Source organism: Cotesia typhae, unplaced genomic scaffold (assembly GCF_013202065.1).
Source record: "Cotesia typhae breed Kobodo isofemale line unplaced genomic scaffold, CoteBio_Ctyphae scaffold_152, whole genome shotgun sequence".
NCBI lineage: Eukaryota > Metazoa > Arthropoda > Insecta > Hymenoptera > Braconidae > Cotesia > Cotesia typhae.
Genome location: NW_027423776.1, coordinates 1376425 through 1402436, shown reverse-complemented (window position 1 = coordinate 1402436; position 26012 = coordinate 1376425). Strand labels below are relative to the sequence as shown.

Below are 26012 nucleotides of genomic sequence, written 5' to 3'. Positions count from 1 at the left end.
TTAGTGAAATGGTGAGGTTTACGGAAAAAACATAAGATACCTTTTTTGTAGAGCATTAAATTTCCTATAAAATTCTTAAAAACATTTTTTCTGTACGACCAATTAATGATGAGGAATGAATTTTTTTCTATTGGACTGAGAAAAAAATGAAAAACTGCGACGCGGAGGATCTTCCTATTAAAATTAAGAGTTCATATTTGGTGAGAATTTTTTTAAGGTACCTAGTAACCCATTTTTCCGTATTAATTGTAAAAAAAAAATAGTTGATTTTTTTGACCCACCCTAATGTGCAATCATTATAATGTTTGCGTGGCTTTTTTTCAAAAATGAATAACAATTGACACGAAGAAAAAAATTTGAAATGAGAATTTGGAGTTTATAGGAGCTATAGCTTGGAAATTAAAAATTTTTAATGTTAACATCCATCTTCGCAAATCATAAAATTCGTTTATAGATTATTTCTACATCTGTTACAGAAGATTCCTACCAAATTAGGAGTCGATAGGAACTATAGTTTAAGAACGGGAATTTTTCATTGTTAACGCCCCCGCAACCCCCCTTGTGAGTGGAATTTGCTAAAGTCCGTTCTTAGCTGACCTTTACTCGGCGAAAAGAATATTCCGGCCAAATTTCAAGTCACTAGGTCTTATAGTTCCAGAAGTATCGTGATGAGTGACTATATCTATAGAAAGTCTCCTATATGTATATGTATATATATTTTCTGATGAAATTTTTCCTGCATTTTCTTTACTATAAACCTCACGGAGCCCGAGACCTTTATAACGAATGCAAAACCGTGGAAATCGGTTCGTGTGTTCTGAAGTTATAGCGTCAGGAAGGAAAACCCGACTTATTTTTATATAGTAGATTAGTAAAATAATTAAAAATAATCTAAATTACATTTAAATTTGCACTTCACTGGCTGGTAGCGTCACCTGCTGGATGCATCTAGAGGCATTACACATAATATTTTTATTTCATTATTGCGCTAATTTCATTACCCCTGATTAAAAAAAAAAAGTATAGAGACAAAAAAGAAAGTATCGAAAAGAATTGGATTGACTAGAAAACCAATTCTTTTCAATACTTTTTTAACTTCCCGCTAAGAAAATTGAAAATTTTTTAAAATCGGGAAGTTATTAGTTTTACCCCGTTTTGCAAAAATCGAGTTTTCATCAAATCTCGACATTTTAAGGTCTCAGAAAGCTTCCCTGAGTACCCCCGCGATGCTGTCTATATATATATATATATATTAGGGTGGGTCAAAAAAATCGAATAATTTATTTTTGACTTTATACTCTGAAAAATAGGTTCGTAGACACCTAAAAAGAATTCTCTCCAAGTATAAGCTCTTAATTATAACGGGAAGGTCCTCCGCTTTGCGGGTTTCTATTTTTTTCGAATAATCAGATAAAAAAATTTATATCTCGCTTCCAACTGCTTGGAAAAATATTCCGTGGCATAGATTTTGTGAGAAATTGAATGCTTTACAAAAAAGGTCTCTTATGACTTTTTCAAAAACTCAACCGATTAAAAGATATTCATAGTTGAAGTTTGGCTATTTTAAGGAAAATATTCGTTTTTATTATGAATTTTATAAGTCGATGAAAAAAATTATTTCGGATTGCGGAACTCATGATTTTGTAGGAAATTTACTGCTCTACAAAAATGGTCTCTTATGATTTTTGATTAAGTGAAGCCGTTACGAGATATTCATCGTCAAACATTAACGAATATCAATATTTCCAGTTTTTGATCAATAATTCGATAAATTTTAATTTAAACTATGAGTTTCAGGAAAATTTACATAAATTTGAGTTTCGATCGATAAAGAAATGTTATAATAAGTTAGATAAAGAATTATTGGAATTATCATTGATTTTCCTTGGAGAAATGCCTCAAGAAAAGATTTCTTTCAAACGTCCTGGTGCTGTTCATCATGCTAGATGGATGGCTAAGGCCATTTATAGTTTGAAAATGTATCTATTCAGAGATGAATTCAAACTCTCTCAGACAGAATTGCATGGTCTTCGTCATTTCTGTATTTTTATAGTCACATTGTATTTAAAAGCTTGGTTTTCATCAACTTCTGCAACAACTGCTGCTTATCATGACTTGCAGTTTATGAAAAATTTATTCGAGTACAAACATATCAATCCTTTGATTTCTTCAGCTACGTGTGAAAAAATGATTTCGCACTTATGGTATTTGAGCGATGAACTTGCCATTTTATCACTGTTTGACGATGGCGTTCCATTAGAAGTAAAAAAAGTATTGTTGAAGCTGTTAATACTCGTGAAGGTACAGATTCTAAAGCTAAAAGATTTGTAATTGCTAAAAAGATTTGAATTCATTGGCGCAGAGAACTCTGAGTGACTTTGTGTCTAAAAAGTCATTAAATCTTTTCAAAATCTTCGATCTACCGTATGACTTTCTTGATGTCGATGTTGAATTATGGCCTACTAATGAGAGTTATCTCGAAAATAAAGAATACTTTCAACAACTAAAAGTTGTCAATGATTCAGCAGAGCGAGCTGTTGCATTAGTCAGTGAATATAATCAATGCTTGACAAAAATGAAGAACAATTCCAGTACTTATTGCAAGTTGTCAAAGAACATCAAAAAACATTCCCAAATTGTAATAAAAGAAATTATTTATAGTAATAGCGTACTGTTATGTTAAAAATATAGACAATTATATTGCAATTGATAATTCAATAAAAAATTTATCTATAAAAAAGTTAAATACTGGTTGTTTCTCACTTGATTCAATACTTTTCATATTAAATTTGACAAAGAAATATGTCATTCACTTCAAATTAAATTAATCATTGGCTATATGTCGAAAAAAATGCTCTAATTTCTTGTTTTAATGCAATCAAACAAGCTCAAGACTGAAAACAATATTAAAAAAATTGTTTATAACATTTCTTTATCGATCGAAACTCAAATTTATGTAAATTTTCCTGAAACTCATAGTTTAAATTAAAATTTATCGAATTATTGATCAAAAACTGGAAATATTGATATTCGTTAATGTTTGACGATGAATATCTCGTAACGGCTTCACTTAATCAAAATCATAAGAGACCATTTTTGTAGAGCAGTAAATTTCCTACAAAATCATGAGTTCCGCAATCCGAAATAATTTTTTTCATCGACTTATAAAATTCATAATAAAAACGAATATTTTCCTTAAAATAGCCAAACTTCAACTATGAATATCTTTTAATCGGTTGAGTTTTTGAAAAAGTCATAAGAGACCTTTTTGTAAAGCATTCAATTTCTCACAAAATCTATGCCACGGAATATTTTTCCAAGCAGTTGGAAGCGAGATATAAATTTTTTTATCTGATTATTCGAAAAAAATAGAAACCCGCAAAGCGGAGGACCTTCCCGTTATAATTAAGAGCTTATACTTGGAGAGAATTCTTTTTAGGTGTCTACGAACCTATTTTTCAGAGTATAAAGTCAAAAATAAATTATTCGATTTTTTTGACCCACCCTAATATATATATGTACATAAGCGCGCGCGTGTGTGTGTGTGTGTGTGTGTATGTAAACCTCCTATAACTTTCAAACGGCTCGACAGATTTCATCGCGGTGGGCGCCATTCAAAAGGGCTCAACCAAACTTAGATTTTTAATACAATTTGGACTGATTCGGACTAAAAGATTCAGAGAAATTAAAAAAAAAACCGTGAAAAAATGTGAGAAAACTTTTTTTTTCAAGTGGCTTTTTTGGAATAACTTCTAAACCGATTGATAGATCATCTTCTGAAACTAATTAGCTTTTAAGCTTGAAAAATCACGTAAATTGCTGCTAATCCCGTCAAAATCGGTTAATTCGTTTGAGAGATATCGTGAACGAAAGAAAACCGAAAAAAGTGTTTTTTCGGATGTACTCCGAAATTTTTAGTTCAATCAATCCAAACTCAAAAACTTTCCATGAGGTTTAAAAAACTGCGTTGAATGCCGCCAACCGTTCGAAAATTGGTTCATTCAATCAAAAGTTATTGCAGCTTGAACATTTAAAAAATAGTGTTTAATCAAACTTCTGTCAGACTTTTGAGGTCGAAAAGCTCAAAAGCATAGAAAAGCTATCTCTTCGAGCTTGGAGAGCTTAAAATAACACATAAATTGTATTTTTGAGCTCGATGAGCTCAAAAACGTCATAATAATGGTGCAATTTTAAGCGCTTAGATATGAAATTAGCGAGAAGTTGCAGGGATGGCCTCTAGGGTCATCCGTTTTCCAGACTTTTTTTTTGTTTCAATAATTTTTTTTTAATCAGGGACATCACTAAACATCTTTACTTGAAAATCTGATTTTACTTTAATAATTTTTTTTTTTTAATTGTCTTCTAAAAGAATTAAATACTTCAAATTAATTTAATAAAATTTCATTGTTTCAAAATAATTTTTATAATATTTAAACTATTGTTTCAAACATTTTTTTTTGTCAATACATTTACTCATAATATGTATACTAATAAATAAATTATTTATTCTAATTCACCGCGTTCAAAGAGCTCAAAAGCATAGAACAACTAACTATTTGAGCTCGAAGAGCTTAAAATAACTCATAAAATATATTTTTGAGCTGGAAGAGCAATTTTAAGCACTTAGATATGGAATTAGCGGAAAGTCGCAGGGATGGCCATTCACGTCAACCGTTTTCCGAGCATTTTGTTATTTATTATTTAGATCATTTGTAAGAATTAAGATGTTCAGATCGCAAAAAATCATAAATCAATAGTAATTTTTCAAGTATAAAATCATAAAAGTTAAGATAATGAAAGACTTGTCCCAGATTGCGATGTTACTGTTGTTACTTTTTTTTTTTTTTAATTTTCTTTCCGTGTATAATGATTGGATTCTCATAGTAGAGATAAGAGATTAAAAAGTACACAATGATAATAGGATAACCACTAATAAATAATTAACGGCACTGCTATTGAAATGTTCATTTATTTGAAATAAGCCGAGTAGCTGATTTTTGTTGTCGCCAAAATTCTTGTCGATTTTTTAAGAACGATATTCCTTCTTCTGCATACTTCAATATATTTTGAGTCGATTGTTGATGAGCAGTCTTAATATCTGAAAATTAAGAATAAGATTTTTATATTAATTATAATTATATTTTAAATAACAATATTTTAACATTTATTCTGGAGAAATTACATTAAGATTATTATTGACAAAAAATTAAGATTCTTTAAAGATATTAAATGCACGATGTATATCTTTGTTGAGTTTATTGAAAGTAGCACTTATATTATCCTCCCCATCTTTTATAGGATCCATGAATTTCATAATGCTTAATCGATATGACATTTCTGACATAATATTTCGAACAATTTCCCAAATTACTTCTTTGTTATTCTTCTTAGTTATTTGTATAGTTTTTTTCGCAAGATCGTAAAGTGTAATGATATTTTTTAACATTCCAAAAGTCTTGTAGAAAGGACAATACCGATCATATGCAGAGTAGTTATTTTGCTGAAGAAAATCGTCTTTTAAAATTTTAGATATTTCCAATACTACTTTATCTAATTCAGACAAAGAAGTTGTACCTACAAGCTGTACGATTTGCGATAACTCTGTTTCTTCTTGAAGTATTTCGACCACTTTTGTTCTCAATTCAGTAATGCCGGAAAAATGTGTATCACAAAAACTGTCAAAACTTTTAACATACTTGCTGTAACTATTAATCCAATTAACAGCCGGAAAATGCTTTCTTTGTGCAAGATTTTTATCAAGAGCCCAAAATACTTGAGTAACGCTCAGAGTAGCTCTGGTTACAGGATCCGAAAAGTCTCCACTAGGAGGTGATACTACTCCAAAAATACTTATTGAGCCCTCTCGTTGTGGATTTCCTAAACATACAACTTTTCCCGCTCGTTCATAAAAATTTGCTATTTTGGTACCCAAATACGCAGGGTAACCAGAATCGGCTGGTATATCCCCAAGTCTCCCACTTATTTCTCTAAGAGCTTCCGCCCATCTCGAAGTTGAATCAGCCATCATAGAAACATTATAACCCATATCTCTAAAATATTCGCATATGGTGATTCCAGTATAAATGGACGCTTCTCTCGCCGCAACTGGCATATTGGATACATTCGCAATCAGAACTGTTCGTTTCATAATGGATTCAGTAATCCCATTAATTTCAACTGAAAGTTTTGGAAATTCTTGAAGAAGCTCTGACATTTCATTTCCTCGCTCACCACAACCAACATAAATAATTATATCGGAATTAGAATACTTGGATATAGACTGAGATATTATCGTTTTACCACAGCCAAATCCTCCAAGGATTGCAGTCGTACCACCTTGTACTAGAGGAAAAAGTACATCAAGAACTCTTTGTCCAGTTAATAACGGATGACGAGCCGAGAGAGTTGTACGAACTGATCGTGGAGTTCTCACTGGCCACAGCTGAACCATGGAGTACTCACAAACTTTATTGTTAAATTCTACCTCAAGAATAACTTCATCTACAGAATAGTTTCCAGGTGGAGCAATATAGGTTACTCGTCCATGACCATTTAGAGGAATCATTAGTTTATGGTTAACCAAATTATTTTCGTAAATAATACCATATATGTCACCACCAGTTACACTAACTCCAGACATTATATTAGTAGGATTGAATTCCCATACCACTGATCTATTAAGTGGAGATACATTCATATTTTTTGGTATATATATTTTTTCAGAAATTTCAGCAATATCCTTCAACGGTCGTTGAATCCCATCAAATATGCTACTCAAAATACCAGGAGCAAGCTCAATTGAAAGAGGCTTACCGGTTTTAATAACTAAGTCGCCAACAGTTAATCCATCGGTGTCTTGAAAAACTTGAATTGTGAACATATCCCCATGTAACTTTATAATTTCTCCAATAAGTTTGTCATAACCTATAAGAACGATTTCATACATTGCCGCACCTAATAATTTTTCAGCCGTAACTATCGGTCCAGAAATACCCGTCAAATAACCATAATCAGATTCTTTATCAATCTGCTTTAAATAATGTAAAGAAGATGAATGATTATACATGCCGCGATAATTGTAAATTCAATTAAACAACCGAACGAAGTGTCTAGTCGTCCGCTAAACGGATGAATAAAATAACTTAATCGTCCAATTTTCGTATGACTAGATAACCTTCTTATATGACAGCTATCATAAATTCCAAATTAATTCAATTTTTTTTTATATATTTATGAATATTTTTAGTAAAATAATATTAATGAAATTATGATGGATAAGTATAAACTATTATTATTATTTATTAATCTTAATTATTAAATGTCAATATATTGTTCAGATAATTAATTGAATTATAGAACCTGATATGATTAATATTTTAATGAAACATTAAATATTCAAGAAGAAAGAACGGACCCTGATTAAGATATCTAATTTGAAATTATTTAAAACCATCCCTTGTGGAAATAATTCTCTGAAAAAACTCTTGAAAAGTCTTTATAACTCTGAATAAGACTTTTCGAAAGTCTTCACATCCCTAACTAAGTAAAGGAAAGACTTAATAAGTCTTCAAAACTCTGCAATACTCTTCAAAAGTCAAATTTTCCCTGCAATTTCGGAATTTCTCAAAGAGTTATTAAGACTTGATAAGACTTGTTCAGTTTTACAGGAAAAGAAGTAAATATTTCTTTTCAAAAAAATTACTTATCAGAATTAAATAAAACTATAAAAAAGAAGTAATGCATGTTTTAAAAAAATTTTTTTTAAATAATATTTTCATCACGAAAATACTTTGATGGGCATCGAATCACTCATAGTTGAGCAAGTCAAAACATCAACAGCAAATGAAGTGCACTTGATGTTGGATACAGATACTACTCAAAGAGTAAATCCAATCGGTATTTAATTTGGACTATCAAATATTAAAGTCAACTTTCTAGGTAGGAAAGAATTTTTTAACCACATGCCACCTATTAGAAACTAAGAACACTCAAAGATTCTAACTGTAAATTCGTAAACTAAAATATGTTAGGTATCAATTAATTCCAGCAGATAGCGTGTGGATTGCAGGGAAAATTTGACTTTTGAAGAGTATTGCAGAGTTTTGAAGACTTATTAAGTCTTTCCTTCACTTAGTTAGGGATGTGAAGAATTTCGAAAAGTCTTATTCAGAGTTATAAAGACTTGTCAAGAGTTTTTTCAGAGAATTATTTCCACAAGGGATCGGATTTGAATACTATATAGATATACAATTAACATGGACGTAATCATTTCAAATCAGCTTTCTAAATCAGGGGAGCACAATTTGATAGTCAATGAAAAATTTAACACTTACAATGATTTAGTAAAAAGAGTTGATAATTTTCAACATTTGTCTTACAACTCTTTAACAACTTTATAAAAGAGATTGTGTGATGATTGAAAAATGCAGAAAACAAGGCGTAAAAAGATACACTAACCTTGAATTAAAATATTATAAAACTAAGTATTGCTGTATTAATGGAGGGAAAAAGTTTGAGTCAAAACCAACAGGAGTAAGGAGTCAAGTACTTTTCAAAAAAATTATCCAGCTTCATTTAATATTAATATTTCAAAAGACGGAAACAGTTAATTCATTTCATTAACAAATTTAAAACATAATCACCTGGTTACAAAAGAATTATTTGACCATCTTCCTTAAGCTAGGAGAATGTCTTTAGAAACAAAATCTAAAGTAAAAGAATTATTAAATTTAAAAGCAGATAAAAATAGAATTAAAAATTTGATTGAAAAAGAAACAAATAAAATTATAATAATGGAAGATGTCATGGGGCTCTTACATTACCCATTGAAAGTCCTCACCCTAGCCGCGGTTAGTTATCAACAGACGACAGGGTGCTGTGGTCTAGGATGCTCGTGCAGTTATAATAAAATAAACATAAGTTCCGGGATCGAGAGTGTAAGCGTTTCGAGGGTGGAAATAATTCCACACCGAGCGAGAGTGAAGTTGTCGCACCGAAAAGAAGACATTGTGAAGCCGGAGCCCAACAAAGCTGCCACGGAAATCTACAAATACAAGGAGTTATCTCTGTTCCTCCGAATCTTTTATGGAACCTTTTAGAGCGATAATTCAATAATAATAACTTATATTTATTTGCTAGGCATTTAGCCAGCTTAAATATTTTGAAATTATTACTTTAACAGTACTGTGGTTACAGATAAATAAACATCGCCAAAAAAATCCCGAGAAGCAGCGCAAATATCCAATTTGAGCACTCAGCCAGAGTAGTGGAGATTGTTGTAGCAGATACACCGAGACACAAGGCGTATTAAAAAAAACAACAACGAAAGTCGCCGAGAATTTACAACAATCCCAGGTACCAAAAATTAACCTTTGTATAAAATTTTGCGTTGCTGAAGAAAACACTAGGCACCAGCCAGGCTCCGTCTTTCAATCACTACATTGATAATTAATTAATTATCTGAATTGAATTAAGAACTAAATTTATGAGTCGAGGTTAAGAATAATTAAATTAAAATTTAAGTCTTACAGTAAATTTCCGAAATTCGAAATATTTTAAAATTAAAATTAAAAGAGGTTAAATTTATAATTGAATTTATAAATTAAAATATTAAATAAGTTAAGATAAAATTTACGAAATTAAAACTATTAGCTATAGTCAAAATTGAGTTAAATCAAGTAAAAAGCCAAAAGTAAAATAAAATCTGTCAATTAAATTTTAAGACAATTTAAAATTAAAATGAAAATGACGTAAAATATCTAAAATATTAATAAAGTTAAAATATTGTAAAGGAATGATCGTTACCCGTTAAAAGCCCTTTTACCCACAATCGTTTAATTATCGACGGATTACAGTGATTTTAAGCCCTCGTAGGCATAGTTTGCGACTAGTAAGTGAGTCCCCAAAGTGGATGTGTCGGTATAGTGGGAGTGGGGAGAGCAGAGGAAAGAAGAAACGCACCAACAAATTTTGGTGAAAATTATTGTGATCGATCGATCGAACGAAACACATCGCAAAAAGTTCTAAGCAGGTAATTATTTTTTATTCGCTCGCCCTAGTGGAACGAGGCGATAAAACTTGATAAATTTAATGCGTGCTAGGCCTATAAGTCAGCTCGCTTAAGTTTGTTTAATTCGCAATATATTCTAATGCCAATTTGCTGTTCTAGGAAAAATTATTATCTGAGGAGAACGTGACGCAACGTGATGACCCAGGACTTTACCGCCAAATGAACATCTCACCGAGGAGAAATTATATAAGGAGACGAAAATCCAGGAGTCGCAGCGTCGAGGGATTGCGAACAAAATTTATTAAGAAACTCCAGGTACAATTAACATGTTTAAATAATTTCTCGGTCAAGCGGCGTCAGCCAGGCCTTATGTCGGCTGAATGTCATCGCCATTTCGCGTTCGGTCACAGTCATTAATTTTAACAAAATTTAAGAAAAGTTTAACTAAAATTTAAATAATTAATTTAACCAAGTTTAGGAATAAATTTAACTGAATATTAAGAATAATTAACAAAATGTTTAAGAACAAAATTTGATAAACTAATTAGAATAAAGTCCGAATAAAAGTCAGGTTAAAATTAAGAATAAATTTAAGAACAAGTCAGAAATAAAATCCTAAATATTTAATTAATAATACCAGGAATTAATTTGGGTTATTAATTAAACACGGAGGCAGAACCTGGATTAATTTTACTAGGAATTATTTCAGTTTGTTAATTCATGATTTTGTTGTCACGTGAAAATTTGATCTCCGGTAATTAAGTTTAAGTAAAATCAGTTAATTTTGTGTCAATTAAGATCATTGAAGTAATTTCCGTAAAATATTTTAGTAAAATCATCAGAAGTAAAAATTAGTTAAAATCAACCTAAATAATTTGGAACAAATTTTTGATTGTGTAAAATAAAACAAAAGTAAAATTAGAATCATAAAATAATCGCTAGAAAAATTGTTAAAATCATTTAGATGAAAGTAGAAAATAAATCACTTATAAATTTTACTTGAAGAAAAATCGACAAAAGTTTGGGAGAGGGTCAGCCATCTTGTCTCGAGCTAAAGCGCTGAGTAAAGGACATAGAAGGTCAAGACTAAAATCTCAAGGCGTTGTGAACAAAAATATGATCCCCAAAATTAAAATAAAATAAAATCAATTGACATATTCTTAATTCGGAGATTAAAATTAAATAAATTAATTAGTAAACTCTGACAAACTAAATTGGACAAAATTTAAACAATTTGAGTAAAATAAATTTACAAATTTCGGCAAAATTCAATTCGGATAGAACAATAAATAAAATGAAACTAAATCAACTTTAATTAAATAATTAAGTAAAATCATGTTATAAAATTGGGCGAAAATAAAATTTGCAAAAGTAAAATAAATTTGTAAAATACTCGGGCGTAACGAATATTTTGTCGGCAGATTATTAAGACCTCTGTAGTCAGATTTTAATCTATTAATACAAGATACTAAGACCTCTTAGTATTAAATATTTATTGTTGTATTATTAAGAACACGGCAGTAAATTAGTTAAGAATTTTAGTAAGGAAATTAATCTCGTTAGGAATTTGGATTAGAAATGAATGGAAAATTTATTCAAGAGAAAATTTGTTAATAGAAATTTGATCTGGATTTAGAAAATTTGTTAATCAGATTTTAATTTGAAAAATAAAATTAAATGATAATCTTAGAAAAATAATTAATAAAGTATGGAAATATTAATTAGTGTGTTTGAATGATAATAATTATATTGTGGGTGCGTGTGGAAAACTGTGGGAAATATGGAAAATGGAAAACTATAGAAAATGTGAAAAATTGGAAAATGGAGGAAAATAATTACAACTAAAAACCGCGGTATGGTCGCTCCATGAGGGTACTGTCGGGATTGTCACTATGATAGGAAACGGGCTTATAAACGGGAATAAGACTTAGCATTAAGTGTTAATTAATTGTAAGGGGATTATTAATGTAATAGGGTTGGTTAAATAAAATTTCTTATAAAATGAATTTCTTTGATAATCTTTGTTTCCTTTCCTCTAGCAATCTCTCACGACCCTCCAGAATTTACTCCATACGCTGGTCCAGTTTCTGGATACTGTGTCTAATAATCCAATGGCGCCCTAAATAAATTAAGGGCTGACCAAAGAGAACGAGTGGCATAGTTACAACCAACTACCGTCTGTTTCAATGTAATGAATAATTAAAATCAACCTATAAATTAATTTTAAAAGTTAGAATTGGAATAAATAATCAAAATTAATCTTTAAAATAGTTTCAAAAATTAAAGTAAAAATTATAATTGAAATCAATCTTCAAAATCTAAAATTAATTACCAATTAGTAAATTGAAATTAAAAAAAAATTACAAAAGTAAAAATTATCATTAAATTAAAAATTGTTCAAGACTTTGATAAATGTTAGAATTAGGTAGGGCCTTTTAAATAAACAGTACCAATTAATAGTTAAAAGTATTTATTAATATGTGCATCCGCACGTTACCAAAACTCAATCGGAAGTAAGTGGTGGTACAGTTCTCAAATCTCAACTTAAGCAGGGATCATGACATCATATGACCTCCCCTCTCGTCTAGCCGTCTTTCACCATTTTACAATAATTCTTATAAAATACATAGATTTTCTTATTATCTAAAAGTTACCTATCTCTGGCTACTAATAATGATAATAATTGTTCAATTAATAGTACTAAGGCGGAATAATACAATGGCAATCCGGCGAGTCTTTGAGTTTATTTTCCTGAAACAGAATAGTCAATAATTTAACATTGATCTATTTTAGCATTCATTAATTTATCAGTCAAGTATTTATGTAGGTCAAACGCAAGTGGTTTTGTGAATATATCAGCAATCTGATTCTTTGACGGGATCCATTCAACATCAACAAAATTTCGCGTTACACATTCTTTTACATAATGTTCTCGTATCTCTGTCATATGTCTTAATTTATTACTCCCACTAGTTTTCGCACACGACGCGGCAGCTTTATTGTCACACCACAATTTTATAGGATAAAATACTCTGTCCAAAATTAACTTAAGTGAATTACTTATAGCTATCAATTTCTGACACGCCTCACTCATTGCTACATACTCTGCTTGACACGTAGACAGTGCTACATATGGTTGTTTATGAGTCCGCCAAGTGATTGTATCACCAAACAATTTTATGACATACCCACAAGTTGTTTGAGATCCTTTACAATCTGCTAAGCTCGCATCAGAGTATGCTTGTATATCATTTCGCTCACCAGTGTACCTTAATCCTAAGGTCTGATTCCTTTCAGATATCTGAACACTCTTTTAACCATACGCCAATCGCTTTCGGTTGGATTAATTTGATGTCTACTTAATACATTAACCGTATAGGATATATCTGGTCGAGTTGCCCCGGCCAAATATAGCAAACTACCGATCGCTTGTCTGTAAGGAACATTTTTAATTGTTTCAGTAGTAATTAACACATCATCTTTTATATTTTCTTCTCTCAGCTTTCTTTCTCTATTAATTACCTGATTGGTAACCATAGGCGTTCTCTGTGGACTCATATCACTAAAGTTAAATTTTTCTAAGATTCTACTTATATACTTTTCCTGACTAAGAATGATTTCTCGACTTTGTTTATCTCGATGTATTGAAATTCCCAGAAATTCTTTTGGTTTACCCAAATCACTCATCTCAAATTCCTTTTTAAGTTTTAATTTTACCTCAACCATTTTAGATTTGTCGTTAGAAGCTAAGATAATATCATTAACGTATCGTATTTAAATGAGAATCTTTCCGTTTTCACTTCAAATAAATAAACATGGCTCAATTTCATGATTTTTTAATCCTACACTCAATGCCACATCAGTAAATCTCTCATTTCATTTTTTAGGACTAATCCGTAAACCATATAGAGCTCGTTCTAATTTACACACCATAGGTTCCCTAATTTCTTGTGTAACATGCATACCCTCTGGGATTTCCATATAAATTTCCTCATCTATAATGCCATTTAAAAATGCAATTTTTACATCAAGATAACAAGTCTCTAAATCATATTTATTAATTATAGCAAAAGCAGATCTAATCAAGGGCAATCGAGATACAGGGGCATAGGTTTCTCTGAGATTATAATTATTATTATCTTTAAAACCTCGAATCACTAATCGCGCTTTGTATTTAATTTGATTGTCATTTTCAATTTTCTTTTTGAAAACCCACCTAGAGTCTATGATATTTAATCTTTTACCATTTTTCATTTTAATAGTTCGATCAACTAATGTCCACACACTATTTTTATTCATAGAATTAAGCTCATCTCTCACAGCATTTTGCCAAAATTCCCGTTCTTTTGATTGCATAGCATCTTTAAAAGATAATGGATCTTGTTGAATACCCGCTAACATTGCATGACAAATTTTATCCTGGGTTTCACTCATCTCACAATCTATTCTCTCACCAAAAACTAAGTTAGCATCAATTTTATCGTTTACATCAATTATTTCCGAAAAACTATTATCTTTAATTTAGTTCCCGTTATTAATTTTCGCATCTGTTAAACTATTTTGCTGTTTCTTCGGTCGTCCTCTTTTTCTTTTCTTTTCTCCCTCCGGTTTTAAAAATTCTAACTCATCTTTATTAAATTCAACAAACCACGTCTCTTTATTAACTGATAATTTTTCAACCGGCCAATCTTTCACACCTTTTTTATCATACTTATCACCATACACCAGTTTTTCATTAAAACGAGCATCTCTACTTTCATAAAATTTCCCTTCTTCTGATTTCAAGAACTGATAACCAGTAGGTGTATATCCTACCAAAATTACGCGTCTCCCTTCGAACCTCAACTTAGGACCAGTTTTTCTTTGTACTTCAATATATGCTACGCAACCAAAACATCTCAATTGATTAATGTCAAAATTGTGATTCGGTGCAAACCTTTGTAAAGGTGTTATCATATCGTTAGACTTGTGAGGTGTTCGATTGTAAGCATATACAGCAGCACTTAAAGCAAGATCCCACATATTTTCAGGTAATTTCGCATGATACATATAGGCTCTTACTTTCTTTTGTATCGTTTGATTGAACCTTTCGGCTACCCCGTTGTGTTCAGGTGTATCAGGACTTGCTAATTGTTGTTCTGTTCCTAGAGTTTTTAACATCTCGAGCATGTATCCCCCTGTATACTCAGTACCCTGATCTGTACGTAAATAGCATACTTTCGCGTCTCTACCTAACAAATTTCTTGCACTTCTTACAAAAGCCTCAAAACAGTGACCCGTTTCACTTTTTGCTTTCATTGGATATGCCATTGCTAGTCTATAATAATCATCTACAAAAACTGAAATGAATTTATATCCTTTTGGATGAGATATCGGACTTATAGGCCCCATAGTATCAGAATAAATTATTAGAAGAGGTTCAGTTGCCCGTCGACGCGTTGAGTTGAATAGTTTTTTATTGAATATCGCAACCATACATACTTCGCAATCTAAAATAGTATCATCGAAAATCGCGGTTCTAAGATTTGCATTTTCTGGAAATTTATTCTGAAGAGCTTTTAAATAACTAATAGACGCATGACCCAACCTTTCATGCCAAAGCATAGCCTTCTTATTTTTAGCAAAACTTTTGTAGTTTTCATCGAATGGAGACTCTTTCTCTGATAATTCAACAATAGGTAATTCATCTATATCATGAAATTTTCTATCCCAGATAGACGTGTCAAAGTTTGAATTTTCATAAGCAAATTTATTTTTACTCTCTACTACGGACTTTACCTTTTCAGATTCTACAATCAAGTCATTATTATCTACGTGTAACTTTTCTACTAGTAACTCATCTCTTTCATTATCATTATATTCATTATGACCTCTAGAATCAATATCGATTTTAACCTCATCTCGTACCTGTTCGACTGTGTTTGAATCACTCTTCTCTAAAATTTCTTTCACCGTCACACTCCTCGTTTTATATCTTATTTCATTACAACCATCCGATCTATCTGAAGTTAGACTTGCAATTATTTTTCTATTTAGAAATCTATTCCCATCATTACTCTGACTATTATTAATTTCAAATTTTTTTATCCAATAAGGTTTGTTATAAACTCCAGTAATAAATGATTCATTTGAAACAGGATCAAAAATGTCAATTTCTTTATTGTCTAGATAAATACTAAATCCCATTTCTGCAAATTTTCTAAGTGATAATAAATTTTCGGACAAAGCTTCTGCATATATAACATTTTCTATTTCGATCGATTTATTATTATTTAATAAAAACTCGACTTTACCCGCTCCCTCCGTTTTCAAATCTGCGGATTCGTTTTTATTAGCACATCTAATTTTACCGTGATCTGATTCATCAAAGGATTTAAATATTATTTTACTATTACTTAAATGTTCTGTTGCACCCAAATCAGCAAGAAATTTTGTAAATATTTATAATTTGATTAGCTTAATTATTTATATTTTACTGTTTGCTGAGAATGACCTTTTATCAGAAATCATACTTAGTTCGTGTTCACTTTGTAAATCCCTGTAAACTATATTTATAAATTAATATTCAACATATATAATTTAATTAATATGTAACGGGTTGTTCCTACTACTTGGTCACCCCTTTATTTAATTTTAAAACTTAAGGGCACCACTGGAATTTTTATCACAGTTTCCAGAACCGGTTCAAGCAAGAGAGATATCAAAGGGTCGGGAGAAATTATAATTAGGTTGACAAAAATAATAACAATTAATTTTAACATAAATGTTAAATTTATTCTACTAACTTTTTATATGATCAAATATTGTCTCACACACTCTTATACAATATCAAAATGTTGTTAATCCTGACAGCACCCTCTTATGGAGCGTCTATACTGCAGTTTCTAACTAAATCGCACTGTCCACCGGACCCTCACGCTCTAAGACTCTAAATTTGACCTTGGGTGGTCGCTCGGACTCCTGCCCATGGTTCAAACCGTCCTTAGCCCTTTCGCTGTCGCCCAGACCCTCACTACGGGACTAAGAAACCTGAGGTCGACTAGGACAGAGGAGGATACCATGAAACTAGTCGACAACCCGCTAATACTCACCTCCTCGGCAGCCCGTGAACGAGGAGTATATAATGTAAAATATTTCCACATACACACACTTTTTTAATAAAACAAATCTGTCTAAAATAACTCACTTGATTCTAATTAACAATAAATTCTTAATATTCGCAACACACTTACAATATACCTTCCTGGTAATCAAATTCGAAATTTCCCGGTTCCTAACTATGACTTTGTTAAACAATTAAATACAAATTCTGATTTCTTAATTTTTAAAATATCGAAGGCAGCCTTTTTTGCAACCAAAAAAGTTTTGATGAATTTAATTTTATTTGAATTGAATCTGCCTAAATATTCGGCTTAGCGACCATCTTGAATTCTAGAGTAGATTTGAGACTGAAGTCTTGAACAATTTTTAATTTAATGATAATTTTTACTTTTATAATTTCGTAATTTCAATTTACTAATTGATAATTTATTTTAAATTTCGAAGATTGATTTCAATTGTTAATTTCAATTTTAATTTTTAGAAATTATTTTAAAGATTAACTTTGATTATTAACTCCACCCGGGAAAAAATGATCAGACCTGATCAGACATGAACAGGCATGAGTCTTCAGCCCTGATCAGACATGAAAAATGACCATGCCTGATCAGGCATGAATTGACCTGATCAGGCCTGATCAGACATGGTCAGGTCTGAAAACCCATTACTATTTTTAATTAATTATTTTGCTTAATTTTATGGTTGTAGTACTTGATAGAGTCATACGCAATTCTCTATAATAAAATAAAATAAAAAAAAAAATAATTACATATTATTGTAAGGATGTAACACCAGCGGTCAACCATCCAACTACCAACCATGCTCAATGCTGTTTAACTCTGGTGTTATCCGTTTGCCTTGAATTTCCCGCCTTCTGTGCTGCTATATTAGATGTAACAATTCTATGAAGTACATAGAGTATCGAATAAGTTTATGATAAATATAATGTTAAAATTGGTTTTATAATATATTTTGATAGTCCTAATTTATTTATGTAACCGAATCTCATTATAATATCACATTTATTTAAATAATATAATAAGTAATGATTTTCATATTAGGCAGGAGCAGAGCAGACCATAACATCCCATAGAAAATGTAATAAATTTTTTATTTCAAAATTATTTAAATAAACGTAATGTTAAAAATAATTTTGCACTTTTTAGATGACCAAAAATTTTTTTGTCAAAGAAAAAAATTTTTATCTTATCTCTGACTATAGTCAGAGAGGAACAGTCATAAACAGGCATGGTCAGACATGAATAGACATGAACAGGTATGAACAGGCCTGAGCGTATTTAACACTTCAGACATGATCAGGCATGGAGAGGTCTGATCAGGCATGGACAGGCCTGAACGTATTTAACACTTTAGACATGAACAGACATGAGCAGGCATGGATAGGTCTGGTCAGGCATGGACAGGCCTGATCAGGCCTGAGCGTATTTAGTACTCCAGATATGAGCAGGCATGAACAGAACTGATCAGGCATGATCATGTATAACTTCAGGCCTGGTCATACATGAACAGGCATGATCAGGTCTAATTTCAGGCCTGATCATACATGAACAGGCATGGTCAGGTCTGATCATTTTTTCCCGGGCAATTTTAATTCTCAGAATTAATTTAATTTTATTTATCAATTATATTTTAACTCTAATAATGTTTGACGTCATTTTTAATTTAATCATAATTTGTTTTGAAATTTATTTGACAGATTTTATTTTTTTACCCTTGATTATATTTTTTAACCCTTGACTTGATTTAACTTACTTAATTTTAACTTTAACTCATAATTTTAATTTTACAAATTTTATCTTAAATTTTTTGATATTTTAATTTATAAATTTAATTATGAATTTAACTCAAAGATAATTTATCATATATTTGTATTAGATTAGAAATTAACGATAATTAATAATAATTTAATATATCAATCATGACATTGAAGATCCTCTCCATATTCCTTTCTCAAACCTTTCCTACCAAGTATCCTGTTACGCGAATGTGGAACGTTTCACGTAATAATTAACCGTAACTTCCTATTCTTTCCCGCTTCACAGCATTATTTCAATTTGTGAAAATGAGGAACGCTTAACTTCTTTTAATTTTAATTTTAAATTATTTCGAATTTTGAAAATTTACTGTTAAACTTAAATCTGAATTTAATTATTCTCAACCTTGACTCATACATTTAGTTCTTACATAAATTCAGATAATTAATTAATTAATCTAGTGATTGGAAAACGGAACCTGCCTGGTGTCTAGTGTTTCCTTGAGCAGCGCAGTTTATTTCGCAAAGGTTAATTTTCGATACCTGGGATTGTGATTTCTTGGCGACTTTCGTTGGTTTTTCTCACCAAGCCTTTGGGTCTCGATGTATCTGCTACAACAATCTCCACAGGTCAAACTGACTGCTCAATTTGATATTTGCGCTGCTTCTCGAAAATTTTTTAGCGTTGTTTATTAATCTGTAACCACAGTACTATTAAAGTAATTATTCAAAATATTTAAGCTGGCTAAATGCCTAGCAATTAAATATAAGTTATTAATATTGAATTATCGCTTTAAAAGGTTCCACAAAAGATTCGAAGGAACAGAGATAATTACCTTGTGTTTGTAGATTTTCGTGGCAGTTTTGTTGGGCTCCGGCTTCACAATGTCTTCTCTCGGTGCGATCACTTCACTTTTCCTCTGTGTGGGATTATCCTTACCCTCGGAGCACTTCCACTCTAGGCCCCAGAACTTATTTTATCAAATTTTCACTCCGCGAGCCTCTAAGATCACAGCGCCCTGTCCCTGTTGAAAAACTCCAATAAGATCCCATCAAAAGCGACAAAAGCCACTTAGAAACCAATAAAATTTATGGGTTTCTAAGTGGCTTTTGTCGCTTTTGATGGGATCCTATTGGAAATTTTAAACAGGGGTGATCCGTTGATAATTAACCATCGTCGGGGTGAAGGCCTTCTATTGAAGAATAGATAATAAAGGAGCCCTGTGACAAATATAATATAATATACCTGTTTAACGTTGTAAATTTGTTTATAAAGTTTATTATAAATAACATGATAATTATATTTCCGTCTGTATGGATCAATGACAATTTCTGCAGAGTTCATTTCTTTCTTTTAATCCTCAAAAATCATTCAGTAAGTTACTGCCAGTAAAATATTTTTTTATTATAAATTTATGTAAAAAAAAATTAAAAATAAGAAAACGTTTGACCCTGAAGGCCATCCCTGCAACTTTCCGCCAATTTCATACCTAAACGCTTAAAATTGCCCTTATGACATTTTTGAACGGCTTGACCGAGTGGTTCGAAATCGGTTCCGATCTAAAATGTATCATGGCCATTAAATTTCATGAAAATTTGAATCGATTCGGTCAGCTAGACCTTGAGAAATTAAAAAAAATAAAATTTTCGAAAAATCGTTTTTTTGAAATATCTTCTAAACGGCTCTACCGATCAATTTCAAAAACTAATCCGCTCTTAAACTTGGAAAGCCACGTTGATTTCTACTTGTCTCATCAAAATCAGTTTATTCGTTCGAGAATTATCGAAAACAAAAAATTTTGAAAACACTGTTTTTTTCACATAATTTCAACATTTCTCTTTGGATCGTTAGTTATGTAAACAATTATCATTAAAGCCTAAAAAACCACGTCGATTGCCACCAAGTACGTGAAAATCGGTTAATTGGTTCGTGAGTTATCGTTGTCGAAAAAATTCTGAAAAAATGAATCTTTTTTTATGAAGTTTTTTTAAAATTATTGGTTTAATAAGTTGGTGTTTAAAAGTATATCATAGAATTCGAAAAATTGCATGGAATGCTGCCAACCGCGTGTGAATCGGTTTATTTATTCAGAAGTTATTGCAGTTTAGAAATTCAAAAAATACTCTTTAGTAAACTGTTACCAGACTTTTGAGCTCGAAGAGCTCAGAAGCATATAATATCTAACTCTTTGAGTTTGTAGAGCTCAGAATAACACCCAAAATGTATTTTTCAGTTGGAAGAGCTCAAAAACGTCTTAAATGCAATTTTCAGCGCTTAGATACGGAATTAGGGAGACGTTGGAGGGATGGCCTTTAGGGTCAATCGTTTTCCAGATTTTTTTTTACTAATACTTAGTTCTGATACTCATACTTTTAAACTAAATGAGGAAATAATCACAAAATATAGGTTATGAAATTTTCTTATAATTAATACTTTTAAATTGGTATAAATTAAAAAAAAAAAGAAAAAATTGATGATTAAATCAATTTCATAGCACGGTGTGAAGTAAGCGAATTATTTTAGATTGTGTTTTGGGCTTACGCTAATTTCTTATAAGGCAAGTTTACATTAATTTACAGTAGTTTTCTACTTTTTATAAGTGTTGGACCTATTGCAGAAGGGCCACGTTACAAAAAATTGTAACAGTTTTACCTGCTCAGGCTGGCCCCTAATCAATTTTATAAATAAATAAACATAACTAACAACAATATAATTATCAGGGCGCCACCAGGATTTTTAATCACGGTTCCTGGAACCGGTTCAGAGCTGAGAAAACTTAATCTTAGGGTAGAGAGAGTGGAGGAAGGTGCTGTTGAATAATAAACAATTAATTAACAAGATCGATCGATATTTATTAACAATAAAAAATTAACAAACTTAACAATTTAAGCGCTCACTCACACACTATAATTAACTTATTATCTAACGAAGCGGAGAATAACTGCGAAATAAACGATATTTACAAACGAACCTTCCAACGACGATACGATGACTAGACGGGCTTTTTCGAACAAACGGTCTCCCACACCTGGCGTAAAACTAAGCTTAAAATTACAAGTCCACCGGACTACCAAAACGAACTAACTTTACACACTTTTATAACTTAAAATTAAGTCCACCGGACTACCAAACTTAACACTATGAACACTCTCTATCACGCATAACCCATACAATTCTTCACACACATAACCCACACTTTGCTTAAATGAATTTTATAATTTTAAATTTGAAAAAAAATGATTTTAATTTAATTACAATATTATTAAATTCAATTATTCAATCATTAGTATCTTAATAAAACGATAATTTTCAATTAACAATCAATTTCCAAATAGCTATTACAATTCTCAAATTCCAATTGTTAATCTTCCTTGGTTTAAAATATTAAACAGCTTAAAATTCCTAAGTCATTATTTCGAACGAGAGGCTTAATACCTTGAATTAACTTTTGTTAAATAAATTAATCACAATATAAATTTTTACGATCACGTTCAAAATTATTAACGTAAGTTTAATAATTAATTCTGACTAAACTTTTACTGTGACAATTTTTGACTCAATAACTGATTCCTTGGACTTAATGTCTACGCCGATAATTATCAAATTCAGTAATTTTAGTTTAACTACTTCACGAACTTAATCCCCAAAATTACTAAATTTCCACGTGACGATATAAATTAATTTCGATAATCTTCCACTATATATTATTTTCAATAATTAATTCTTAATAAAATATTCTTAATAATTAATTCTTAATATAAAATATTATCAATAATTTATTCTTAATAAAATATTATTAATAGTTTTCTTCTAGTTTTATCAATTATGAAAAATTTGACACAATTCGAAATATTCAAATTTCAATTGCCAGAACATTCGCTAGCTGTTTTGTTTGACCTTGGGTATTGGAATTTACTGCGACACAAAAATTGACGCTTGACCATAATTCCACGAATAAAAATTTGTCGATTTTTTTCAATGACAAAAATCAATCAACTTTACTAAGTTAATTATAAAAATTAATTTAACGAATTTTCAGATGTTAATTAATTAATTGATAATTTTTAGTTATTAAAATTTTCCCGCAAGGTCGATTGAGTGATCCTCGGGTATAAACCCCCATGAAAATCACTAAATCCAAAACTAGCAAATGTTCCACAATTAATTTATTAGTAATCGTCGATTACGATCCAATTGATAAAATAGGAGAAGTAACTGGGTATTGGGTAAACCGCGGTCCACTTCTTTCCCACAGAGTAATAATTGATACCTTGAAGAACAAAACGATGATCTAACTCACTCGTTGAGGATGAAGTCCTAGTTGTAGTTGGCTTCCTTCGTCTCGTCACTAGTCCGGGGATCGGTCCTTCTTGATTTCCGTGGCACTCAGTCTGGCGGTCACACTACTTCTCCCTTTTCCACTGCACGGCTCACCTATTTTAACCCAAACTCACCCCCTCCTATTCTCCCTTTAGGCCCGAAGATCGAGACGCGCCAGTGCTATGTCGAATAATTATCGATATCCGGTGACTTATCGATTAAGGGTAATTTTACCCTGTTACAAAATATTTAATTTTATTTAACATATTTTTCAAATATACATTTATGAATCGTATCGAAAATTCCATTCTATATTTCATAGTGTTTTTCTGAACATATCGTAAAGATATATCATGTAACGTAAAGACTTATTAAATGCTATTGCCGATAATCGACATTACTACTGGACACACTACTGATCAGAGGCCACATTATGATTTTCTAATCCTACGTATCTACTTATGTATATGATTATTTAGTATAACAATAAATTGATGTTATCGGACGATTAAGTTATTTTAATTATCCGTTTAGCGGACAACTAGCAATAGCCAAAACCAATTGACGACGACAAAATTCACAAATTCGGTAGTATTTTGTTTCATTCCCTGTTTAAAATTTCCAATAGGATCCCATCAAAAGCGACAAAAGCCACTTAGAAACCCATAAATTTTATTGGATTCTAAGTGGCTTTTGTCGCTTTTAATGGGATCTTGCTGCAGTTTTTCAACAGGGTTTTCCGATTATTTTTTAAATTATAATCGGATAAACTGTTTTTATATCTTTAATGTATAATGTATGTACTTGAGAAATAAATCATTATACCGATAATTGTGAATTATTATCGTTTAGAATATGCAACGTGAACTGAGTGAACTGAATCTTTAAAAGTACAATACGATGAATTCTTAATACAGTTACACAAAGGAAATAAAACAGAAATGATTACACGGTTACAAGAATTATAATTAGTAGATTTCATAGAAATTTATTAATTGCATTGGTATTTACGACGGAACTTTTGAAAAATTTTGCTATATTTCGACTCAGCGCGTCAAGCAGATTCAAAAAATGCATATGATTGAAGTTTATGTATGTATGTATTTATACATATTTAGGTGTCATTTTGAGGCGACTTTTTTTTTTCAACGCAAAAACAGGCTGGAAACTTGCAGGAAGGTAAAAAAAGAAACCTGTTTAAAGCGAAGCTCTTAATATTAATATTTAGAAGTGCCTGTTTCTAATTTGCCATTTCCCATTTAAATGATTTCCCTGATTAAACGACTGAACTCGATCGAATTAAACAGAATTAAATTTTCAACCAACCCTTTTACAATAATAAAACCCCTTACAAATAATTAACATTTAACTCTAACTCTTATTCCCGTCTGCGCCCTCGACTCGGCGTCTACGCAACGGTTTCTATCAAAATAAATTATTCCCGACGGTACCCTCTTATGGAGCGACCATACCGCAGTTTCTATGCCTTATTCCCGTATACTCTTTCCTGGGCGCCTATACACGGTTTCCTATCATTGAACTATTCCCGACGATACCCTTATATGGAGCGTCTAATCGCGGTCTTAACTTACTCTCTTTACACTCCCACCTGGGCATCTATGCCAAGGTTTCTAAGTGTGCCCAGGAAACAGAGAAGGATACCATAAATCCTTAGGCAACACTGTAATTGTACTCACACCCACCCACACTATTATTAATCCAAACACACGAAATATTTCCCCATAATTTTACAAGTTAATTTTCCAAGATTTTAGAAAATTAATTTTCCCAAGTTAAATTCCAATCCAATATAAATTAATTCCCTAATTAAAATCCGATTAACTAATTTGCTTAAATCCATTTATTCCAATTTATCCTAATCGAGATTTCTAATTAAAATCAATAACTAATTTATTGCCGTGGTCTTAATAATGCAACAATAAATATTGAACAACGAAAGGTCTTCGTATCTTGAATTAATAAATTGAAATCTAACGACAGAGGCCTTAATAATCTACTAACAATGTGTTTGTTAAGTCCGAGATTTTACAAATGTATTTTTAATTAATTTACTTTTGTCAGAGTTAATTTTGCCAGAATTATGTACATTTATTTTACTAAATTATTTTAATTTTGTCTAAATTATGTTGTCAGAGATTACTAATTTTATTTATTTTATTTTTTTTTTTATTCATTTTTTAATTCCAAATTACATTCTATAGAGGTGTGGGTAACACCTGTACATAGATTGGAATACAAAGAATCGCGTATAATCATTTTACAATAATAAACATAATAAACATATACATAGAAATTGCATATAACAAGAGTTTACATTATCATGTTGAATAAGTTCATAAATATTAACTGAGCTATTACAATTGGAAACGTCTAAGAGATATTAACAGATATCCAGCTCTTGAGTTTTTTTTAAATAGTTTTAGGCTGTTGATTTAAGATTTTCAGATTATTTGGTAAGAGATTGTAGTATTTAATCGCTATATACACTTCTCACAAAAATTAAGGGAGCAGAAAAAAAATCCAAATTTTTGGGGGATTTTCAACTGGCTGTAACTTATACAAAAATGGTCGTACAGCAAAAAAAAAAAGCAAATTGTAGCTCTAAGTGTTTTGTTTTTGGATCTGAGTTTGAAAATTTTTTTTTGAAAATATTTTTCGAGTAATCATAAGAAAACCACCGAAAAAAAAATTTTCGAAATTTTTTTGGTTTTTTTTTTTAATCTACGGACGTGGAAAAAATTTTTTCGACTCAACCTCCATATGGACCGGATAGCTTGTTTATTCAGATT

The 26012-nt window shown here is 31.0% G+C and overlaps 2 protein-coding genes across 2 annotated transcripts in view; both read right to left on the bottom strand.

Moving 5' to 3' along the window:
* Positions 1-4594: 4594 nt before the first annotated feature.
* LOC141536477 (outer dynein arm-docking complex subunit 4) overlaps positions 4595-26012 on the bottom strand; it is a 132826-nt gene continuing 111408 nt past the window's right edge. The window contains exon 4 of the mRNA XM_074257012.1: positions 4595-5098. Coding sequence (XP_074113113.1) covers positions 4965-5098 — 134 coding nt within the window. The 3' untranslated portion in view covers positions 4595-4964. The remainder of the gene's footprint in view (positions 5099-26012) is intronic.
* Positions 5126-6961, bottom strand: LOC141536480 (V-type proton ATPase catalytic subunit A-like). Its single transcript, XM_074257016.1, has one exon. It carries the CDS (start codon positions 6944-6946, stop codon positions 5207-5209), a length of 1740 nt encoding a protein of 579 aa, XP_074113117.1. The 5' UTR covers positions 6947-6961; the 3' UTR covers positions 5126-5206.

What these genes read in the sequence shown, in the direction of transcription:
- LOC141536480 (XM_074257016.1), bottom strand. Translation starts at nt 6,946, where the DNA reads ATGTATGAAATCGTTCTTATAGGTTATGACAAACTTATTGGAGAAATT.